Genomic DNA, 20696 nt, shown 5'->3' on the forward strand with positions numbered 1-20696 from the left:
TCTCATTGTTCCCAGCCTCCAGTCCTTTACTCGTCATTGTCCTTTACACCTTTGTTCTGTGGCATGTTGAGATTGGGCTTCTTTTTTGTAGACTCAGCCTGGCCTGGGGTTGATCCCCATTTTGGAGTTCCCGAAGTTTTTCTGCTCTCCCCAATGCCTTTCTTTCCAGGTAAAGCACCATTTCCTGAAGGTACCGGGGCCTCTCCCCCTTGTTTGCTCTTTGTGTTAGTCAGTCCCACTTACCTCTGGGTAAGGTACTCCTGATATTCTCCTCCCACAAAGGCTACACAGAGAAGGACAGCCTAAAGCAGCCATGGCTTGGCTCCCCGGATCCCTAGTGTTTTGGGCAATGGTGACCCTCATCTACCTGATCGGTGAGGAGCTGGGGGCTGTCAGCTGGTAATGTGTGTGGGAGGCAGGGATTAGAAGGAAAGGGGAGAGAGCAGATTCTCTTAGCTCAACTTCTATAGTTCAGGATCACCCCCATGACACCTCCCTTCCCTCATCTGTCTCGAAAGTTGAATAGCTAGAGGGCCCCAGAACTGCGGAAGGATGGGCGCTAAACCAACACAATTTTAAAAGGGGTAATTGGGTGGAGTCGGATGGGGAGAAGTCTCCTGAAAACTGACTTTAAATGAGGAATGGGTGAAAGTGAGTGGATTGTAGAGGCCCTGAAGGTGAAAGAGACGTTTGGGTTGCTGACAAGATTTTTAAGGACTGTGGGATTACTGTGGTCTTTTATACTCACAGACTCACAGAAACTAACAAACACACCCTCATATCTGGCCCAGGCTTGATCTCTTTTATGCACAGACCCAGCCTAGCCAGCAGAGAAGCCCCTCCCTTCCTCCCAGAAACCTTTACCTTAGCTTTCAAGGAGGTGTGTGTATGGGGGGGGGGAGGGAATGACCCAAATGGCCTGTGCTGGAGGGGAGTGGGGAGCAGGATGTTCTGAGAGGTTCTAGACACCAGATTAACACTGTTTTTGGAAGAGAAGTGGGGAGTTTGGATGGAGTACAGGGGTTTGTTTGCCCTGGTCTTCCCTTCCTGCTTCCATCCTCCTTGGCCAGGATCTGAAGTCTCTCCCTGTTCCCCCTGGGGTTCCCCCAGCCCCAGGGTGCTCTGTGGAAGTGAAAGTGCCAACTGAACCCCTGAGCAAACCTGCTGGTGAGGCTGCAGAGCTGACCTGTAGCTATTACACATCCGTGGGAGAAAACTTTGCACTGAAATGGAGTTTTGTCCAGCCTGGTAATCCCATCTCTTCAGCTGAGACTGTGAGTGTGAATTGGGAGGTCTAAAGTCTCCTTGAATGGGATGGGGGTGGAAGGAAGAAGAGAGAGGAAGTCAACTATCCAGTGTAGAGGCAGCCTCACTGTAATCATTGGGGGAGAGATGTGAGGATGTATCTCCTTTGGGTCTGCTTAGGTAAAGGGGGAAAATAGGCTCTAGATACAGGGGGGGAGAAACTTCGGCCTTGAATCCACATGTGGCCCTCTGGGTCCTTAAGTTCGGTACTTTGTCTGAATCCAAACTTCACAGGACAAATCCCCTTAATAAAAAGATTTGTTCTGTAAAACTTAGACTCAGGCAAAAGGCCGAACCCAAGAACCTAGAAGGCCACATGTGGCCTTGAGGCTGCAGGTTCCCTACTCCTGCGTCTAGAATATGTGGTTTTCCCACCCTGATCAGACAGTTTCCTGTCTGGATATGAGTCACAAAGAAGAGACTCCAGGAGACCAAACCATAAAAGCTGCTGTTCCACCCCCCACCCCCCATTCACCACCTCCCAGAAAAAAAAAAAAGGTTTTGAAAATTCCCTTCCCCTTTTGCCAACCTTTTCCTGTGACCTAAGGGCACATTTGTTGCCCTTCCCCTACTTTGAAAGAAGTAATCTAGGCACCCTCTTCCACCCTCTCCTCCCCCTACTCCACTCACTCTAGCATATCTACAACCTACAAACCTCTTCCAACATCCAGAGATAATAGAAAGCTAGGAATCTTGCATATAGCAGCTTCTGTGAGAAGACATGATGGCTGCAAAGTCTCTCATGATGTTTGTTCCTATTACAGCTCCCATGATAGAGGCAGGGCCACTCTACACAAATTTGATAAGTAGAAGTTTATCGCTATAATTATTCACCTTTCCTTCCATAGCCTTTCCCCTGATTAGCTCCATTGCCTTTTACCCACCCTTTCTACCCTAGACTTAGGCTCATGCTGACCCAAGCTCCTCCTGTTTCAGAGAAAAGTGAGTCAACGGAATAATTTAAACTAAGCTGTTAGTGACTTAGAAGTTAGTGACTTGATTTATGTGTTTATCAGGAGCATGTCTGTTTTAAGACTTCACCTAGAAAGAACAATTCTTAAGACATTTAATAGCAAAATTTTAGGCACTATGGGAGGGAGAGAGTCTTGGTCCCTGACTTTTGGAAAGGGGTCACAGAAGTTGATAGCCACAAAAAAAGCCATATGTAATCTCTCTTTCTCTGCCACTTCCCAAGATTCTATATTTCACCAATAAGAAGCTATATCTGACGGGTCCCCAGGCAAAGAGGGCCACTCTGCTGCAGAATCCCCCTACAGGAGGGGTAGCCACACTTCGACTGACAGATATTCGATCTTCGGACACTGGAACCTACCTCTGCCAAGTCAACAACCCACCAGACTTCTATGATAATGGGTTGGGGTTGGTCAATCTCACGGTGCTGGGTAAGAATAGGCCATGATCTGGCAGGCCCATACATACATACATAATACATATACACCAAAGGACAGTTCTCTTCCACTTCCTGCTTCCTCCACTACTGGATATAGCTTTACTCTAAACCTCAAAGTCACCCACTTTAGGGAAATCAAGGAAACATTTCTTCTCCCCAACAACCTCACTTGGAGACTCTTTGAGATGGGGTAGAACCCCTATTACCTGGGATAGTTATAATTTCCATTGATTTAGGCTTCATGTCACTAGACAGACTCATTGGGCACACAGAGACCCACGTACTAAGGAATATAGTTTCTATCTTCTTTGTCCCTTATCCCCTAAAATGGGAATTTGGCTGAGCTCTTCCTCCAGAAGCCCAATCAAGGAGGAAATTCTCATTTATAGGCTCAGACACACTTTTTCCTAAGCACAAAGGCAAAGAAGGAGGTGGTGTTGTGGGAATGGGGTCCTTAGTACTTATTAGCTGCCTCTTCATTGAGCACCAACGTTATATTTAGTCATAGCTAGTTGTCTCTATAGGACTTTTATCTAACTTCCCATAGGAGACAGGGCTGGATCTGTGATTTCATTGTTACAGCAAACTCCTAGAAGAGAAAACACTTTCTTTTTAGTTTATATATAGTCTTAGGGAGTTGTCTGAAAAGCTGACTTGCCCATGGTCACACAGTTTTAGAGGTAGAACTTGAATCCAGGGCTTCTGATTCTTAGCCTGGCTCTTTGTCCTCAATTCATCCAAAACAAATCATTACCGTTATCATCCCCTGATTTCCCTCCCCACCGAAATCACCCTGTTTCCTATTTCTGACAAGAGAACTATTATCAGTTCAGTAGCCTCGTTTTGAAACTTGAGAGTCCTTATTTGATCTTTAATGTCCCTCCACCTCCCCTTTCCTCAACTTGCCAAGTCCTGTTGATTTTTACCTCTATACTAACCATAGAATTAATTTCCTTCTTTGCTGTCACACCATAACCACACTACTTCAGTCTTTCATCACTTTTCACTATTTTAATACCATCTTTAATTCCTGTCCCTGTCTCCATTTTTTCTTTTCAACAATCCATCTTCCACAGAACTGCCAAGTCAATATTCTTAAAATAGATCTTACCATGTCACTTCTCTGGTCAAAAGCTTCTAGGAACTACCCTATTGCCTCTGTGACAAAATACAAACTCCTGTGTTTGGTATTGAAACTTCTTCACAATCTGGCACTCACCTGCCTTTCCAGACTTATTACACATTACACCCCTTCAGGCACTCTACAGTCTAGCTAAAGAGGCCTACTTAGTGTTTTTCATACAAGACATTCCTTCTATTTCTGTTGCCTCCTCTGGGTGGAATATACTCCATTCTTCCATCCGCCTCTTAGGATCCTTAGCATCCTTCAAAAGTCAGCTCAAGCACCACCACCTATATGAAACTTTTCCTGATTCCTCCCAGTTCCCATTTGTGCCTCTACCTTCCCTCCCTCCCTCCCCCATTATCTTGTATTTGATTATGTTTATGTTATTTCCTTATGTTAGTGTCAGGAGAGAATGTAAGTTCCCTGAGCACAGGGACTGATTCACTTTGGTCTTTATTTTCATATATAGCAAGCACTTAATAAATGCCAAATTGATTAACTCTCACCTAAAACTCTTCCTCTGCAGTACCCCCAACGAAGCCCACGTGTGGACAAAGTGGGCAGATCTCAGTAGGAGGGGGTGCTGCATTGACCTGCAGTTCTTCAGGGGGTGCCCCCCGTCCTGTGTACACCTGGGTTCGATTGGGTTCTGCTCCTACATCAGCTCCTGGCAGCATGGTACAAGGTAAGTGTGTGTGTGGGGGGGGAGGGTGAAGGGGGGAAGGGATGGTGGGGTTGTGAGAAATCAATATTTAAGATATTGGGAACCTATAATGGCAAGGTCTATCCCTAGGACCATCCAGGAATCTATGTGGCCAAGTGTTCTGCCCCCTACTTGGGCTCCAGCAGCTTGGAAAATCCCTGATCACCCTTTTATTTTATACTCTATGCCAGGGATGGGGAACCTGTAGACTTGAGGCCACATGTGGCCCTCTAGGTCCTCAAGTGCAGCCCTTTGACTGAATCCAAACTTCACAGAAGCCCTGCCCTATGCTCTCCCTGTTAAGAGGCAGCATAACAATGGATAGGGCACTGGACTTTTGAGTCAGAAAGACCAGAGCTCAAATCCTGTTTCATATACTTACTAGCTGTGTGACCCTGGGCACTTAACCCCTCTGTGCTTCTTATTTTTCTCATTTTTAAAATGAGAGGGTTGGGATTGATGGCCAATAAGGCCCCTTCTAACCCTGAGTCTATGATCTTTTGACTGTTAATGGAGGTAGGAAAGAAGTAGCAGCAGTTGGGAAAGGCTTTGGCAGGGCTCAGGATATAAGGGGTCTACAGCACAGTAGAGTGTGACAGAGCAGACAGCCCCTGTAACATATCAATGAACTGCAATCTGCCCTTGAACATCCCATACCACCCAGTTTTTCTGTTTCCTACGGATATGGCTACTCCATCACTTCTCCTCTCCTTTTCCTAGATGAAGTCTCTGGTCGGCTCATCCTCACCAACCTTTCTCTCACTTCCTCTGGAGTCTATCGATGTGTGGCTGCCAATCAGTTAGGCAGTGCTTTCTGCGAACTGATCCTTGCAGTGACTGGTATGGGAATGGGGCTCTGTCTTCCATATTGAAAGAAACAGTGCTGGAGTGGGGAGACCTGGACTGGGGAATATGTGTTAAAGGTGGGGTTATACAAGATGGTTAACAACCAAGGTCTTTCTTCGAGTGTCCTGTGGGTTTTGTGTCTTCTTAGACCCGTCCAAGGGCAGGGTTGCAGGAGCTGTGATAGGTGTCCTCTTGGGCTTGCTGTTCTTGGTGGTAGGTGTATTCTGCCTACTGAAGTTCCAGAAGCAGAGGATTAAGAAGCCAAGGGAGATGTATGGGGGCAATGACCTTAGGTGAGTAGGCTGGAGGTGGGAGAGGAAGGGAAAGGGTGGTGTCAGGTTAGGGTACACCAGAGGCAACATCCCTACCACATATTACCCTCCCACAGGATATTTAAGGAAAATTGAAGGGAGACAATAGGCTTGGATCTGGGTCAGGAACTGTGTTGTGGATCCCAAACCTGGGGCATTTTTGGAGTGAGGAATTGGTCCTGGGGTCATAGAGCCATATAGTGAAGGTAGGGGTTGAAAAGGAGAAGTTTAGATGAAGTTAAGGTAAGAACTCTCTCCTTTAGCAACAGGTGTTAGTTCCAAGGGTTCAAGGGGAGGGCTGGAAAACAGAAGGATGGTAGTCTCTGGTTTTATTTGAGGATTTGTTTCTCTTCCGTCAGAGAGGATGCCAAGGCCCCAGGGGTTTATGACTCACTTCCCCGAAGAGGCAATTCAGATGTTGGGCTACTGGAGAGGTCCCCTTCTGCCAGCACTGTGACCACCACCAAGTCCAAACTCCCCATGGTTGTTTGACAGCCTTCTATGCTCTACTGCCTCTGTCCCGTGGGACTTGAATTTATAATGAAAGTCCTAGTTTTCAGGACCTATCTCTGGCTTTTTTCTTTAAAGGGTAGATGAATGTATGACTCCTCTAGTGGATGGAATGGGCCTAACTTCTAAGGAACCTTGAAGCCAGGGAGTGAGTGACTATCTAGAGAGGTTGCATGGAGAGTGCTCAGGGAATCAGCCAAATCTGTCTGTATCACTACTGTCCTAGGTGGATCACTCCCTCACCTAGGTGAGGTATCGAGGCCATGTCACTTACAAACTGTTGGGCTGTGTCATTTAAACCTTTCTGTCTCTCAGCTTCCTCATCTGTAAAATGGGGATACTTGTACTACCTGTCCTGCAGGGCTGTCAGTAAAATTCTTTGTATTTTTTAAAGTTCTAAGTCGGGTTGGGGCTAGTCCAGTCCGGGGCCTTCCCTCTTTGTAAACCCAACCCAACCCCTTCTCGAGGGTAGCCCGGAACACTTGGACATTGCCTCTTTATTGTTCACATTCCAACCCAGAGCGGTCACATGCACACACGAAAATTTAAAAACCCTTCTGCCACAGCCCCAGGAGCCCGGCTAGGGGCTGGGCGGTCAGGGCAGGGCAGGGCAGGGGGCAGGGGCAGCTTCTGACTCCCCCCCACACCGCCTCTAGAACACCTCGGCCTAGGAGTTTGCATAACAAGAAGAGAGTTGGAGAGGTGGTCCCGGGATGCGCAGCAGTCGAGGCAAGGGGCGTAGGGCTGTAGAATGGGCTCAGGACTAGGAGATTACAGGCAGGTGTGGGACTGGGCGTACAATCACCGTCACTTCAGGGGACCTCTGGAACTGGAACCCGCTCCTCCCCCCACCAACCAGAATAGGATCACGCCCAGAAGTAAAGGGTTCCGGCACCCCCAAAAGCCTCCCCTCACCCCGAGTGTGTAAACTGGGGACTGCCTGTGGAGGAGCAAAAGGCCCAAAGTCTTGGAGCTTGGGTGGGCTGGATGGGGATGGTTACAGCAGCACAGTGAGTAGGGGTGGGGGCAGGCGTACCCCTCGGCTTCCCGCAGAAACAAACAGGATTTCCTTACTGGGAGCACACACACAGAGGGAATATTTGGGGGCGCCCTCATCAATCCGCAGAGAGAAATCGAAGAGGAGCTTAGCAAAGTTGGTGGTGAGTTCATGCAGGGCGGGTGCGCTGCGGAGGTGGAGCGGATTAGGCAAAACGAGGAGATGAAGAAAGGAGGACAGACAGGAGAGGGGTAAAGAAGTTAGGGAAATCAGGTCCCTTTTCAGACTGGCGAACAGGTAGAGTGACTCCGGAATGGAGCCGGCCCGAGGGGGAGGGGGTCTCCCGGTGGCGTGTGGGCTCCTGAGGCTGGCAGGAGAGGTGGGGGAAGGAGTCACAAACATTGCAGGGAAGTCTTGTCACTGCGAAGGGGACATGGCATCCACCTCACCTAGGGAACTGCGAAGAGAGATCTGAACATCATACCCTCCTCTTTGATTCACTCGTCCCCACCCTTCACCTCAGTTGGGGTCAAAAGCCAGTGCTTTCTCTCCCCTCTTCCTGCGCCCCTACTAAGATGCCAAGGAGACTGGCCAAGGAGGGTGTCTGGGACTTCCACTTATCTAGAAACTGCTCCCCGCCCCCCAGTCACTGAACTGAAATGACCTCCCCAAGGGTGTCTGTGAGTGAAAGAAATTGCGTACGTTTGAATCGCTGTGTATGCCTGTGGCTCCAAGAGAGTAGCTCCGTTTGTACATGTTTGTCCAGGTGTGCATGCTGTCCCTGTCTCTGGGTCATCGACTCAGTTTTTACAGGATTCCCTTCCCCCAACCATCGCCTCCCCCTTTCCACCCCAACCCCACCCCCCCCACCTCCTTCAGCCCCAGCAGCAGCAGGTGGTGTCTCCTAGCCTTGGAATTGGAGAGAAGGGCTCAGAGGAAGGATTTGACAGCTCCCACGGACAGACACGCCCCCTCCCGACAAAGATACTAATACACCAGGGCTGATACTAGCGCAACTCCTGCCCCTCCCGAGTAACACAATAATTACCTTAGAAAACAGTCAATTCACCTTCAGTCGTGGGGCAAGCAAGGGTTGAGAGACAGAGAAGGAAAAACAGAAGGAAATATTGAATCCACAGGTCCTTTCCCTCCGCCCCCTGATGCAGTCGGTCACCTGGGACTTCGGCCCCCCCCCAGTCTCTCTCCCGCCCCCAGTACAATTAGTTGCTCCGCTCTTAGGGCGTCTGGAGTGAAAGGGTCCCCGGAAGGAGACTTCCTAATGCTCGTAGGACTGAGGTGGGGGTAGAAGGAATGCTCATGAGTGGAAAATTGGGAAAGGGATCTGGGGATAGATAGTGATACGTAGCCCTTACCTGGCTTAGTCTCCGCTGGGGCCGCCTCCCGCGCCCCCCCGGGCGCCCCCAGAGCCGCCCGCCCCCCCGGGGCCTGGGCCCTTCCGTGCTCGCTCCCCACTTTTGATCTTCTTCCGAGCCATGTGGCCCCGGAAACTCGCCTGGATTTTGGCCGCAGCCGCGTTGGCGCCGGGATCGTCCAAAGGGATGTCCAAGATGTCATCGTCCGGCTTGGAACAAGCGCTCTCCTGGGGGATTGGGGAGGAAAAGAAGATGTGCTTGGATGGGGTGCAGTTGGGAGTCAGGAATGAGAAGAGACTCCAGCCGGATGTTGGAAAAGCTGGGGTGGGAGACACCAGGAAACAGAGCGTTTGGGGTGACAGGGCATCGTAGAGAATTGGTAAGGGACGTTATTGCGGTGAACTGAGTTTGGGGAGGTTGGACTGCAGACAAGAATAGATGGGGAGGAAAGGGAGGCTAGGGAGAGTAGCTGTGTATTAGGGATAGGAACCTGGGGACAGGAAACCTGGATGGAGACTAGTCCTTAAGGGACAGGAGAGGGCCATGAGCCTCGCTGACTACAGCCACACTCTAGCAGGAAAGGAAACCCATTTTCTGGGTGCTGGAAAAAAGGCCGGTAGGAATTAGGAGATGGGGGAGGAGCTGGACAGCCAGCCAGAAAATGGAGAAGCAGAAACAACAGGAAACGGAGGCCGGGAACATAGCTCCCCCCCGGGTTCTGGTGCCCCCAAGATCCACTTGATCAGAAACTAGATCTAGATCAGAGCTACCTACACCCACCCAGAACTCCCAATTTAACACTTCCCTGGGGGGTATAATTTTGTTAGCTGCAAGAAAGAGAGGTTGGACACTATTAATATCTGAGATACCTTCCAGCTATAAGGAATCCAGGTTGGAGAATCCAGGACTGCAGAGAAGAATCAGCAGCATTTTCCTTATATGGAGACTAGGTGTGATGGGGGGGGGTCTTGTCAGAGAAGCCATTTTAAAGAAGCATTTTGTTCTACTAAGTCAAATGCTTCTACAGCAGCAACAACAATAAATGGGAGCTGGATTCTCTACACCTTTCAGTCAATTATGTCATTGCAAAAATGGAATCTGCTGTGGAATACTCTTTCGAAAATTTTCCAGTTCTTGTCTCATACTTTCATCAACAATACTTTCCATGTGGATGTAGATTATTTTAAAAAAAAATTTGTAGAGATGTGAAAGTAGGCATATGGGTCGATTTTTATTGGTGAGAGTAGGCTGCTACTGTTACTAATGAATTTTGAAGGAGAAATTGCTTAGAGAATGTCCGCAGAGAGACATATGATCAGGAAAAAACGTGCACTGATCTTTAGCAAGATCAAGGGATAATTGAAGTTCAGCCCACACACTCCAGCAGTATAGATAGGATGTCAAGAGATCTAGAGGAAAAATCTCCAACATAGTGGTCAAACTCTGCTCTTCCTTCCTCTCCCCCCTTCCTCCTCGTGGAAGGTTAATAGCACATGGACAACAGCAGCATAGAATGAGAAGAGTAGATGGGTTGCAATCTGCTCTAATGGAAAGAATACACAACTGATGAGATTATAGATTGACTGAAGTAGGGAATTAAGGGGATGTAAGTAAGTGAATTAAAGGGATGTATGGGCTTTCACAGATTTAGATGCTAGATTTAAGGCCCAAGACAACAGGCTTGAAGAGCCTCAAGGAGTTTGAGTATCTCAGTTATGGCCGACAGGATTGGAACCCCTAGATTTAGAGGTTTCCTTTTACTACTTTCCTTTCCTAACCAGACTGCTCCTCCTCCAGGAAAAGCTCAGAGACAAAAAAGAGAGGAGACAGTTTATAAGTCCAGATGGGAAAAAAAGCAGAGAAAAGACTCATTTCCACCTACTAAGGGGAAAAAGGAAACATAAATTGTAGCAGAAAGCCTTTCTATGGTGTGTGTATGGGAGAATGAATCAGGGACAACATAAAATGTGAATAAACTGAACCACAACGCTAGATTAAGTGAATTTAAAAAGAGGTTCTTAACCTGGAGTCTGAAGATAGATTTCAGGAAGTCCATGTTCTTGGATGGAGAAAAAAAATTACATCTTTATTTTCACTGATTTTTTTATGTCTTTGGTAAGTTTATGTGTTTTAATTTATTCATTTAAAAAACATTAATCTGAGGAGTCCAGAGACTTCAACAGACTGCCAAAGGGATCCATAACACACACAAAATGATTAGTTACCCTAAGTCTAAGGCTACTCTGACTTCCAAAGGCAGGTGGATACCACATAGACTCTTACATGAAAGCTTCTCTTAGGCCTGACTGGGGATGGGGGAGGTGAGAATGGCATTAATCACATCATTAGTCTGAGATCCAGAATAGATTAGAGCTCAGGTTCATGGGTCTTATGTAGTCTCTGCTTCTCTTCCTTCCATCTCAGAGTTTTATTTTGAAGTATGTAAATTAGGTTCTGATCCTCACTTGTAGCAACATTTTTCCAATTTCTTTTTTTTTGTTGTCGTTTTTTGCTAGGCAATGGGATTAAGTGATTTGCCCAGGGTCACACAGCTAGTAAGTGTTATCTGTCGGAGGCCGGATTTGAACTCAGGTCCTCCTGAATCCAGGGCCGGTGCTCTATCCACTGTGCCACCTAGCTTCCCCTTTTCTTCCAGTTTCTTAAAGACTTCCTTGTTTCTCATACTGTTACCTGTGGGAGGGGAGGGGAAGGGGGAAATTGTTGGACATGTGACCACTAGAACCATTTTCACCCCATTTCCAGTTCTGAGGGCACTAGTTATCAAGTTCCGCTCTATGTTCTGTTACATTTGTCTCAAGTCTTCTGGGAGCAGGTAAAAAGAAACCCTAGGTAGAAATTAGTCAATTGGATTTGAAGACTGCCTTCCCATGGTTCCTCTTCTTAGAAGAGGGAATAGGGTGTATGTATTTGAGACTGAAGGGTGGAGAATGATCCCCCTGGAGTAGAAAACAAACAAAATAAGACATAGCACTGGGGGAAAGGAGGAGATAAGATAGGCATGAGCCTATTTCTTCTGTGGAATTTCGGTTCACCACTTCCTTAGGGCTTGGTTGACCTGGTTGCTAGGGATTTGGGCAACACCAGTTTAAATTCTGTACACCTGAGTCTAATTTAGCAAAAAATCAAAAATACCAACTCACACCTCTGAAATATACTTATCATGCACCTACCCCCATCCTTAGCCCCTTTTCTGGGCCTACAACTATATTGGAGTCTTTCTGAATGGTACTTTTTTCCTCATTTGTTATCTCAATGAAGTGTCCCTGGCTTTACTGAAAAGCTAGAGTGGTGACACTGTCTTCCTATCTTTTCTGGTCTAGAACATTCTCTGCTTTCTAAGCTTACCCTTCTCCTTTTTCTTCTTTAGATCCCTAGGACCTAGGTCCCCCTCTCCCCTGCCGCAACTCTCAAGTGGTTTTTCTGCTCCAGAGCTGTACACACACCGATCATCACTAGTTCCACTCTCCAGAACCCCAGCAGCTAAGGGAATAAGGTGGGGGTGGGGTGGGGGAGAAGTATCCTTTCCCAGAAGAACAGATGCCACAACTGAATCCACCATGGATTCAGATTGAAAACCTACAATAACAAGCAAAAGCTCTCCCCCTACCTCACCTATTCCTAGCCCCTCCTTTCAGTCCTCAGGGACCAGCCAACCCAGTAGAAGAGAAAGGAAAGCAGGAAAGGGGCAGGTTTCAATTCCAAGGTTGGTTCAGAGGCTATGATTCTGTGGCTTCATTTCAGCCACCTCACTTTTACCTAGCAGAAGCTAGGGAAAGAAAGAGGTAGTTGGAAGGGAAGAAGGGTAGGAGCTGGGAGGTATTCTTCACATTTTCATGTTAAATGAAGAGTAAGCAAGACAAAACTTTGGAAATTAATACCTATAATGCTTGCATCAACAGGAAAGGCACTTCCTCCTCTATCCTCTTCCCCTCAGGAGGTCTACCATTTCTTTCCTCATCTTTTCAGTATTAAGGGAAAATAAGGAACAAAGTAGGGCTGGGCCTTGTCCCAAATTCTACAGTCAGTATCAGTAGGAAATGGTGCAAGTAATATAGAACAGTGAGAAAAGAAGAAGGACAAGGTGGGATAAGACTCAGGTTGAGATTGAGTAGAATTTAGGGATCTTAGAGACCTTTTGGCCCAATTTTCTCACTTTACAGATGAGAAATATGAGCCCAGAGTACTGTGACTTACCCATGGTCAGAAACCCAGTCAGTGGCAGACCTGGGACTTGAAACCCAAGTATCCTAATTCCCATTCCATTCACACACTGCTTAGATGCCCAAGATGTCCTATATGGCTTTTCTTGCCTGTTCTAGTTCCTGTATGGGATTCAACAAGGATCTTTAACACCTAAATCTCCTGTGAATATTACTAAGGGATTTTCTGAAGAATGGAGGATGGGACAGAAATTAACCACCTCTATTCCAACTATATACAATTCAACCATGCTTGCACCTCTCAGTCCCCATCTTCTTCCCTGCCCCACCCTGTGACCCTTTATTCACACTTCCCTTTTCCAGGGCAATAGCAAAGCTAACTCACCACTCACAATCTTGTAACCTCATTTACTCATTCTGTTTATCTGACAAACCTAGGAGAATAGAGGATGCAATGAGGAACCCAAAGGAAGAGAATTCCTCTGATGTAGGGGTATGTATGTGTGTATGTGAAGGGGGGGAGGGTGATCCAGCTCTGGAGCCTTCTTAAATTTCCAAAGCATCGTGCCATAGGAGTGACTGCAGTATTAAGGAGAGTCCCTAATTTCTCTTAGTGAACTCCTCTTGCCTTCATTAAAATTCTTTCCAGGAAGGGCTCTATTCTTGGTTGGACTCCTCTGTCTACGGGGGACAATTTAGGTAGCATCCCCTCTATCCCACTTGCTGGGGAGGTAAAAGCAAAAACTCTAGTTACCCAGAGGAGTAAGGTTATACAGGAGAGAGTTCATTTAGGGAGTGGAGTTATGAGGATTTGATTTGAAATCTTGCCTTAGATACTTCTTAGCTGTGCAAATTACTCTAATCTCTCTCAGGCTCAGTTTCCTTATCTGTAAAGGGGGATAATAGTGTCTACATCACAGGATTGTTGTGAGGATCAATAAAATAACACATGTAAAACACTTTGTAAACCTTAAAAATAAGCATAAATTCTAAATATTATTTTATTCCGCTTCCAGGACTAAAATTCTTCTTCAGTTCTGGCATCTGTACTCTTTGTTCTCACCCTTCAGCACATTTTATTGTTCAGGAAGTCTTAATCTTTTCCTCAAACCCTTCTCTCCCTCTCTTCTCCACTCCTCTTAGTTCTCAGCACTACTCCTAACTGGTAGGCAGTGGGGTTTGCCACTTGTTAGTGGTGTTATACCACACTCAGAGGGTTAGAAAGCCATAATCTGGGCAACCAATATCTACTCATCCACAGCATTTCTTCCCTTCCTCCTCCAAATCCTACCTCACCTAGAAACTCTTCCCTCCTTTCCTCAATTTCCTTCTCTCCTTTCTGGGTGATCTCACTGAATTGGACCATTCTTCCCACATTGAACCTTTCTCTCCCCACTGCCTGATCTCTGTCTTGAGTGACTGAGGCCCTGAGCCCATAATCTTCCTGAGGGAGCAATTCTACTGATTTAGACTAATGAAAAGATGTGAATAAAGTAAGGTTACCCAAACCATTCCTAGGGCAGCTAGACAAATTCTTATTTGCTATGTTCTGATTTCTTATGTGGGTGGGTGATAAATGACAGATATTTCCTTCCTTTGCCTGCAGAGACCTCTGGAGGTCATCTCATCCAATCTCCACACCTTCCCTGAAGCAGAAGAGGGGGAGGGGAAAGGGGCGAGAACTCTTTCATCCAGATTGCTTCTTGTCCAAGATCCTTATTCACCAATTAACTGATTACTCCCACCTTAGGCACTGTTGGACTCTCAGGAGATTTCCAGTAGGTGGAGACTGGTCTTGAGTCTACAGACTCCCAGGGAGAGATCCACCACAACCTTCTTGTTTTTGTGGTCTCCTACCCTTCTTTATCGGAAAGTGCCTCCTGACCGGCCTAACCTCTGTCCAGCCGCTGCTTTACCCTACAAAGACTACTGCCTGTTCCTGCCAGGTCAGCTCCAGCAATGAAACGACCAAAAAGGTTCGTGTTTCTAACCACTAGTGCTGTCTCTGGGGAATCGTTCCTCGGACTCGGAAGCCTAGAGAGGACGCGCCCCGCGGCCCCCACCCCCCCCACCTCATTTTTTTTTCTCCAAGCACCCTTTTTCTCCAAGCTACCCTTTTCCTTTAACTAACGGCCCAATTCCCTCCCTAGGGTCGCCCACCCCTCATCTCCCACATTCCCTGTCTTAGGATGCCTCGGGGGTCCCACTAGCACCCTTAGACCCTCTCCTCTGGTGGTCCTTGTATTTACCGTGCAGCAGTCCATCCCGACCGCAGGGCTGGGCTGGGCGGGGCTGGGGGCGGGGGCAGGGGCGGTGAGCTGTCCGACGCGCTTCAGGGACTACGGTTTCCCGGCTTGGAGTGCAAAATCCGCTCCCGACTCTATTCCTCTCTCTCCCGCGCTCGGGACTGCTCTGGGATGTAACCTGAAGCCCACAGTAGGGTAGCCAATCAGGAGGAGTCTTAACTTGAGTGGGCAGAGGAGAGGAGAGACTACGCCTTGAGGCTCCGCCCCCCTTGTGCCCTCTTTTCCCCCCTCCCTACCAACCCCCACCAGTGGCGGCCCCAGCCCCTCCACCTACACACCTTCCTCTATTCCTCCTACACACCTACAGCCTCCCAAACTCCCACGGAATAATCCCCACCATCTCCGATCCCCAATGCAGCACAGAGTGATAGACAAGGAGTACGGGAAACAGAAGAACACCCCCGACCTCTCAGAGACACAAGCCCTTCCATCTGGACATATATATATCTTAATACAGTTACCTGAGGCTCCAGCTTTTCGAGAGAGATACCCCTCCCTTTGTTTTCCCCCACTTAGGGATGTGCCTCCCCCAGTCCTTTCTTCCATTTTCCCGTTCTCACTCGAATCTCCAAAGTAAACAACACACACAGACCTCACCAAAATATGGGAAGATTGTCTCCTCTTCACATCCAGTCCAGCGCAGATGGCTTCATCTTGCAAGTTATGAAGGCCAGTGATAGGCACATACTCATACACAAATACACAAAAATTCAGATACCCCACTGAGAGCTGTACACCCACACACTGCTATACTCTACATAGATTAGCTCAAATACACATGGGCACCCTTCCCCCAACACACACACACATACACACATCCTACTTAGAAAGATATATATGCAACTGCAACCTGCAAACCTGTGACACACAGACTACTGGGTACTGAAAAATACCCTTTACATACATACATGATGTCTACACATTTGTAAGAAGGAATCTTTAAGAACCATCTTCCCATTATCCCTTGCACCTCCCTGGAGAGCTGCCCTCCTAGAATCTGTTCAGTGTCTCCTACCCCTTGCTGTGGGGTGAATTCCTTCAAGGTATGAGGAATCCTCAGCTATCAGATACACACCTGCCCCTTTCCTTCTCTGTTCATCTGGAGAAGAAAACCCTTCTAACCTCAAGTACAGTGAATCATCAGGATTGTAGTTATCTCTCTGGTGTCATGGAAGTGTTAGAAGAGAGAATTCATGTATCCTGAAAGGCGGGGGAAAGGAGTTATGGAAAAATTCACATAGGAAGGAAAATCTCATGTCTTGGACCATAGACTGTCTCTTTCAGAGATGTAGGGCTGGTAATGGTGCAGGATATTGTACGAGTAAGGGTAAGTTATTTATGAGAAAAATGGAAAATTCTAAATCAAGAAGCTTGAAGAGGGAGAAAAAGAGAATTGCTGATGGGGCAGTTCAGAGAAGAAAGAAGATAGGTGATGAAGCTCTGGAGATGCCTGGTAATTAAGCCCACACATGTGGCTCAGGTGAAGGGTGGGCTTGTGAAAAGCATAGGTTGGTTCCCTTATCTGAAAGGATAGTACAGAAGTTCTTGGGACCAAAGGGGAAGACAGAAAAATCTAATTGTTAGCAAGGGTGGGGATAGAGTTAACTAGCTTGGTTCTCCAGAGCTGAATTGATGCTGGGTTTCCAAAATTTTAGGGAGTCTCCCCCCCCAACTATTGAAGGCCACCCATGTTAGTGAGAATTTAATCAATTCCTGGTACAAAATACCATTTTCTAACTCCAACAAACCATAACTTGCCTCAGGTGCTCAAGCCTCTTACCTAGTTGATGGGAGTATATATGGCCTTAGTCCCCCGATGGACTCTATCTCTAGGGTCCTGTGGGGATGGATGGGAAAGTGGGAAGGTGGGTATCAGGCCCTGACTCCATGTTTCTCTCTTCCTAATTTAGAACTGAGGAGTTTTGGGATGTGGTGAGTTTGCAGTAAAGTCTCCCAAGTTGCTAGGCAACCTTCCTCTGCAGGCTGTGCTGCCTCCTGGTCCTTCCTCCTGCTGGTCAGAGATGGTGAGGGGGTGTCTTTGCAGTGAATTCCCCTCGCCCCACCCCAACTCCAATACCTGTAGCATTCTCCCTTCTCCCTACATAAATATGGTGGTGTCTGGGGGCAGGGAGAATGGTCTCTGTAGAAGGTCCCAAGCCTACAGGAGAGTGGGTATTGTGGCAGCTGCCAGTCCCAGTGACACAATCAACACCACAGCAACAGCCCACTTCAAGCACCCACGCTATTCTGGCCATGGTCCCTGCCCTGGGGGATGGGATGTCTCTAAGATGGGACTAGACAGGGCAGAAGATATACATATGCAGAGACACAGACACAAAGTTATCCCTCTTCCCACACCCATAGACACATTTGCATAGATGTGGAATCACAGGCAGATACAGACCATTGCATACGTGTGAATAAAGATGGTCATGGACACTTCAATCATATTAATACATTTACAGAGGCAAAGACACAAAGCTGGACTCATGTATACTTGGTGTCTCATGTACCCCTGCTGTGGTCAAACACTTCCTCTGCAAAGGGGGCCCTTCTCTTAATTAAATCTCTTAATTCTCTTAATTAAATAAAATAAGCATTTGTTAGGTACCTACTATGTGCCTAACACTGTACTAGACATTGGGGATTCAGAGACAAAAATAAAAGCCTTTCTGCCCTGAAGGTCTTCACAGTCTAATGGGAATGAGAGAGGGACACATGTACGCAGATAAATAAATTTTAAAAATATACGAAGTGATTTGGAGGATCAGGAAAAACCTCATGTAGGAAGTAGCCTACATGGTCTGAGGCCTGAAGAGAGAGGAAGGATTTCAAGAGACAGAAGCAAAGAGGGACAATATTCCAGACATAGGGGAAAGGTATGAAGGCAGGAACTGGAATGTTATGTATGAGGGGGAGCAAGCTGGCCAGGTTGGCTGGAATAGTGAATTCATGAGGGGAAATGGTGTGAAATAATTCTATAAAAGTGTGCTGGAGCTAGATTGGGAAGGGCTTTAAAAAGCCAGACAATGTGGCAGCTAGGTGGTGCAGTGTATAGGGCTCTGGCCTTGGAGTCAGAAGGACCTGAATTCACTTGATACTTACTAGGTGTGTGACCCTGGACAAGTCACTTAACCCTGATTGCCTCAGGGGGAAAAAAAGCTATGTGCCAGGCACTGTGCTAAGCCCTTACAAATATTACCTAATTTGATCTTCATAACAGTCCTAGGAGGTAGATGGCCCTTATTTTACAGATGAAGAAACTGAGGTAGATAGAGGTTAAGTAACCTGTCCAGGGTCACAGTTAGTAAGCATATGAGACCAAGTTTCAACTCAGGTCTTCCTGACTCCACTCCTAGCACTCTTCCCACAGAAGGGCTTATATTTTCTATTAGAGACAATCGGGTGTCATTGAAGCTTCTTGAGTGGGTGAGTGGCATGGTCACCCTTGTGTTTCAGGAATACCAATTTGGCAGCTGTGTGGAAGATGGATCACAAAGGGGAGACAGGGACACAAATTAGGAGGCTATTATAATAGCTTAGGTGAGAGGTGATGAGGGCTGGGACCAAGGTAGTTGAGATACAGTTGGAGAAAAGGGGATAGATGCTAGAGATCTGGCAATAGAATTGACAATACTTGGCAACTGGTCAGATATGGTGGAGTGAAGGAGAATGAAGAGTGAAGGACAATGCTTAGGTTGAGCATTGGAGTGATTGTCAAGATAGTGGTTCCCTTAACAGAAATAGGGAATTAGGAAGGGGAAGGGTTTTAAGGTGAAAATGAGTTCTTTTCAGGACATGTTGAGTTTGAGATGCCTACAATACATCTGGGTGAAGATGTCTAGCAGGCTGTTGGTGATATGGGCCAAGAGTTTAGGAGAGAGATGAAGTCTAGATATGTAGATTTGGGAATCATCAGTATATAGGTGATAATTGGACTCATGGGAATCAATGAAATCATCAAGGAAAAAAATGTAGAGAGAGAATAAAAGAGATCCTTAGAAAGAACCCTGGGGTACATAGAGGATGGGTCCTCCTTTGGAGACCAAGAAATCAGATAGAAAGGAAGAGAACCATGGAAGAAAAGTCATCAAAACCTAGGGAGCATTGAGCAATCAGAAAGTGATGATCCCCAGTGTCAAATGATACAGAGGTCAAGAAGAATAAAGACTGAGAAAAGGTCACCCGATTTAGCAATTAAGTGTTGGTGATGTGATAGTGTTAGTTAAGAGATAGTGTGTAGTGGGGTTGGAAGCCAAATTGCAAGGTGATAAAGAGAAGCAACTAGTATAGACAGCATTTTCCAGGAGTTTGGTGAGAAGGAGGCAAGATATAGGACTATAATTCCAGGGAATGTGTGAGATTTTTTTGGTCTGTATTTGTAATTTTATTGCATAGGAAGCTCCCTGGTAAAGAAAATCTCTTTTTCAATTGTGTAATTTATAATTTTAGAGAGTTGACTAAGGAACTGAGAGGTAGTGATTTGCCAAGGATCACACAGCTAGTATGTGTCAGAGGTGGCCTTTAACCCAAGGGATTCTAACTCTGAGGTTTGTTCTATTCCCACTATTCCAAGCTGCTTTTCAAGTGAAGGTTTGTTTCATTTATCTATTTTTAATTTTTTTTTTTAGGAGTGGAGAGATTTGGTCATTTCTGTGAGTAGAAGGGAAAGAGCCAGTGAATGAAGAAAGACTGAAGATTAGAAAGTAAGAGATGATCAAAGGGCCAAGTTCCTTGAGGAATTAGGAGGGGATGCCAAGGACACCAGGATATCCTCAATTTTCTCAGGAAAGAAAGCTGAGAAAGAAGAGAGGCAAAAGGTAGTGTAGGATGTTTGAGAAAGAAGAGAAGGTTTGGAATAGATTCTGGGGTATTGTGATCAGGAGTAATTAAGGGGGAACAAAAGAATTGCTGTGCTGTAGTGAGGTACTACAGAGATTAGATGACATAAATTTGTGGTGGACCTTTTTAGAATGGTGAAGTGGCTTCCTCCATTTGTGTTCAGGGGCACTTGAGTAGGAGCAGAGAAGACCAATAATGGGGATAAAACAGGGTCTGGAAAGCGATGTATGGCAATAGATCAAGGAAGCAAGGGTAGAGAACAGTGTAAGCTTGAACTGACTAATAGTCAAGATTTTTTTTTTAAACATGGCATTCAATTTAATCACTATTATTAAACAAAAAGGTTCAAAATGTCTCACTTTTCTGCTGAACAAGCATTCATCCTTCAGTTGTTTATGATGATAGCTCATATTTCTACCTCACTTTTGCTTTAAGTACGTTAACTCATTTGATCCTCACAACAACCCTGTGAGGTAGGTAAATCCAGTCAAGTGACTTGCACTGGATCACCCAGCTACTAAGTGTCAGAGACGAGTCAGTATTTATTAAGTGCCTACCAAGTGCTAGGCACTGCAAATCCCAGTCTTCCTATTTCCAAGTCCAGTGTTAATCTGCTGTGCTCTGGTACCTCTGCAATAACCAGAATGGCCAATAGAAGGCTAGCTGTATACATAGGCCACAGTGTTGTGCATAGTAAGTCAATAAAAGGGTGGATTTGTAGTTTAGCTGCTCCCACAAGAAAAAAATTAAGGTCTTTCTTCTCTGTCACAAGTCCATAAGATGAA

General features: G+C 46.4%; 2 protein-coding genes across 6 annotated transcripts; one reads left to right on the top strand and one right to left on the bottom strand.

Moving 5' to 3' along the window:
* Nucleotides 1-294: 294 nt before the first annotated feature.
* On the top strand, nucleotides 295-6264 carry VSIG2 (V-set and immunoglobulin domain containing 2). Its single transcript, XM_021000736.2, has 7 exons — nucleotides 295-374; nucleotides 1111-1274; nucleotides 2501-2708; nucleotides 4369-4527; nucleotides 5266-5385; nucleotides 5540-5684; nucleotides 6062-6264. The coding sequence occupies exons 1-7, from the start codon at nucleotides 314-316 to the stop codon at nucleotides 6192-6194; spliced, it is 990 nt and encodes a 329-aa protein (XP_020856395.1). The 5' UTR covers nucleotides 295-313; the 3' UTR covers nucleotides 6195-6264.
* Nucleotides 6265-6691: 427 nt separating this feature from the next.
* Nucleotides 6692-16960, bottom strand: NRGN (neurogranin). Of its 5 annotated transcripts, XM_021000740.2 has the most exons (7): nucleotides 16850-16960; nucleotides 16145-16269; nucleotides 15662-15756; nucleotides 15013-15187; nucleotides 8583-8809; nucleotides 8258-8278; nucleotides 6692-7666 (listed from the first exon to the last, which is right to left on the bottom strand). In XM_021000740.2, exons 4-5 carry the CDS (start codon nucleotides 15025-15027, stop codon nucleotides 8588-8590), a joined length of 237 nt encoding a protein of 78 aa, XP_020856399.1. In that variant the 5' UTR covers nucleotides 15028-15187; nucleotides 15662-15756; nucleotides 16145-16269; nucleotides 16850-16960; the 3' UTR covers nucleotides 6692-7666; nucleotides 8258-8278; nucleotides 8583-8587. The 5 variants fall into 5 exon arrangements, with proteins under 5 accessions (XP_020856399.1, XP_020856401.1, XP_020856396.1 ...); XM_021000742.2 differs by lacking the exon at nucleotides 8258-8278 and having other exon boundaries at nucleotides 6692-7658; XM_021000737.2 differs by lacking the exon at nucleotides 8258-8278 and having other exon boundaries at nucleotides 16850-16957.
* Nucleotides 16961-20696: the final 3736 nt, after the last annotated feature.

This window comes from Phascolarctos cinereus, unplaced genomic scaffold (assembly GCF_003287225.1).
Source record: "Phascolarctos cinereus isolate Bilbo 61053 unplaced genomic scaffold, phaCin_HiC Scaffold_726;HRSCAF=1367, whole genome shotgun sequence".
Taxonomy (NCBI): Eukaryota; Metazoa; Chordata; class Mammalia; order Diprotodontia; family Phascolarctidae; genus Phascolarctos; species Phascolarctos cinereus.

Coding starts and splice junctions, on each gene's coding strand:
- VSIG2 (XM_021000736.2), top strand. CDS start 314: ATGGCTTGGCTCCCCGGATCCCTAGTGTTTTGGGCAATGGTGACCCTC. Junction 375..1,110: donor GACCCTCATCTACCTGATCG/GTGAGGAGCTGG, acceptor GGGTTCCCCCAG/CCCCAGGGTGCTCTGTGGAA. Junction 5,685..6,061: donor TATGGGGGCAATGACCTTAG/GTGAGTAGGCTG, acceptor CTCTTCCGTCAG/AGAGGATGCCAAGGCCCCAG.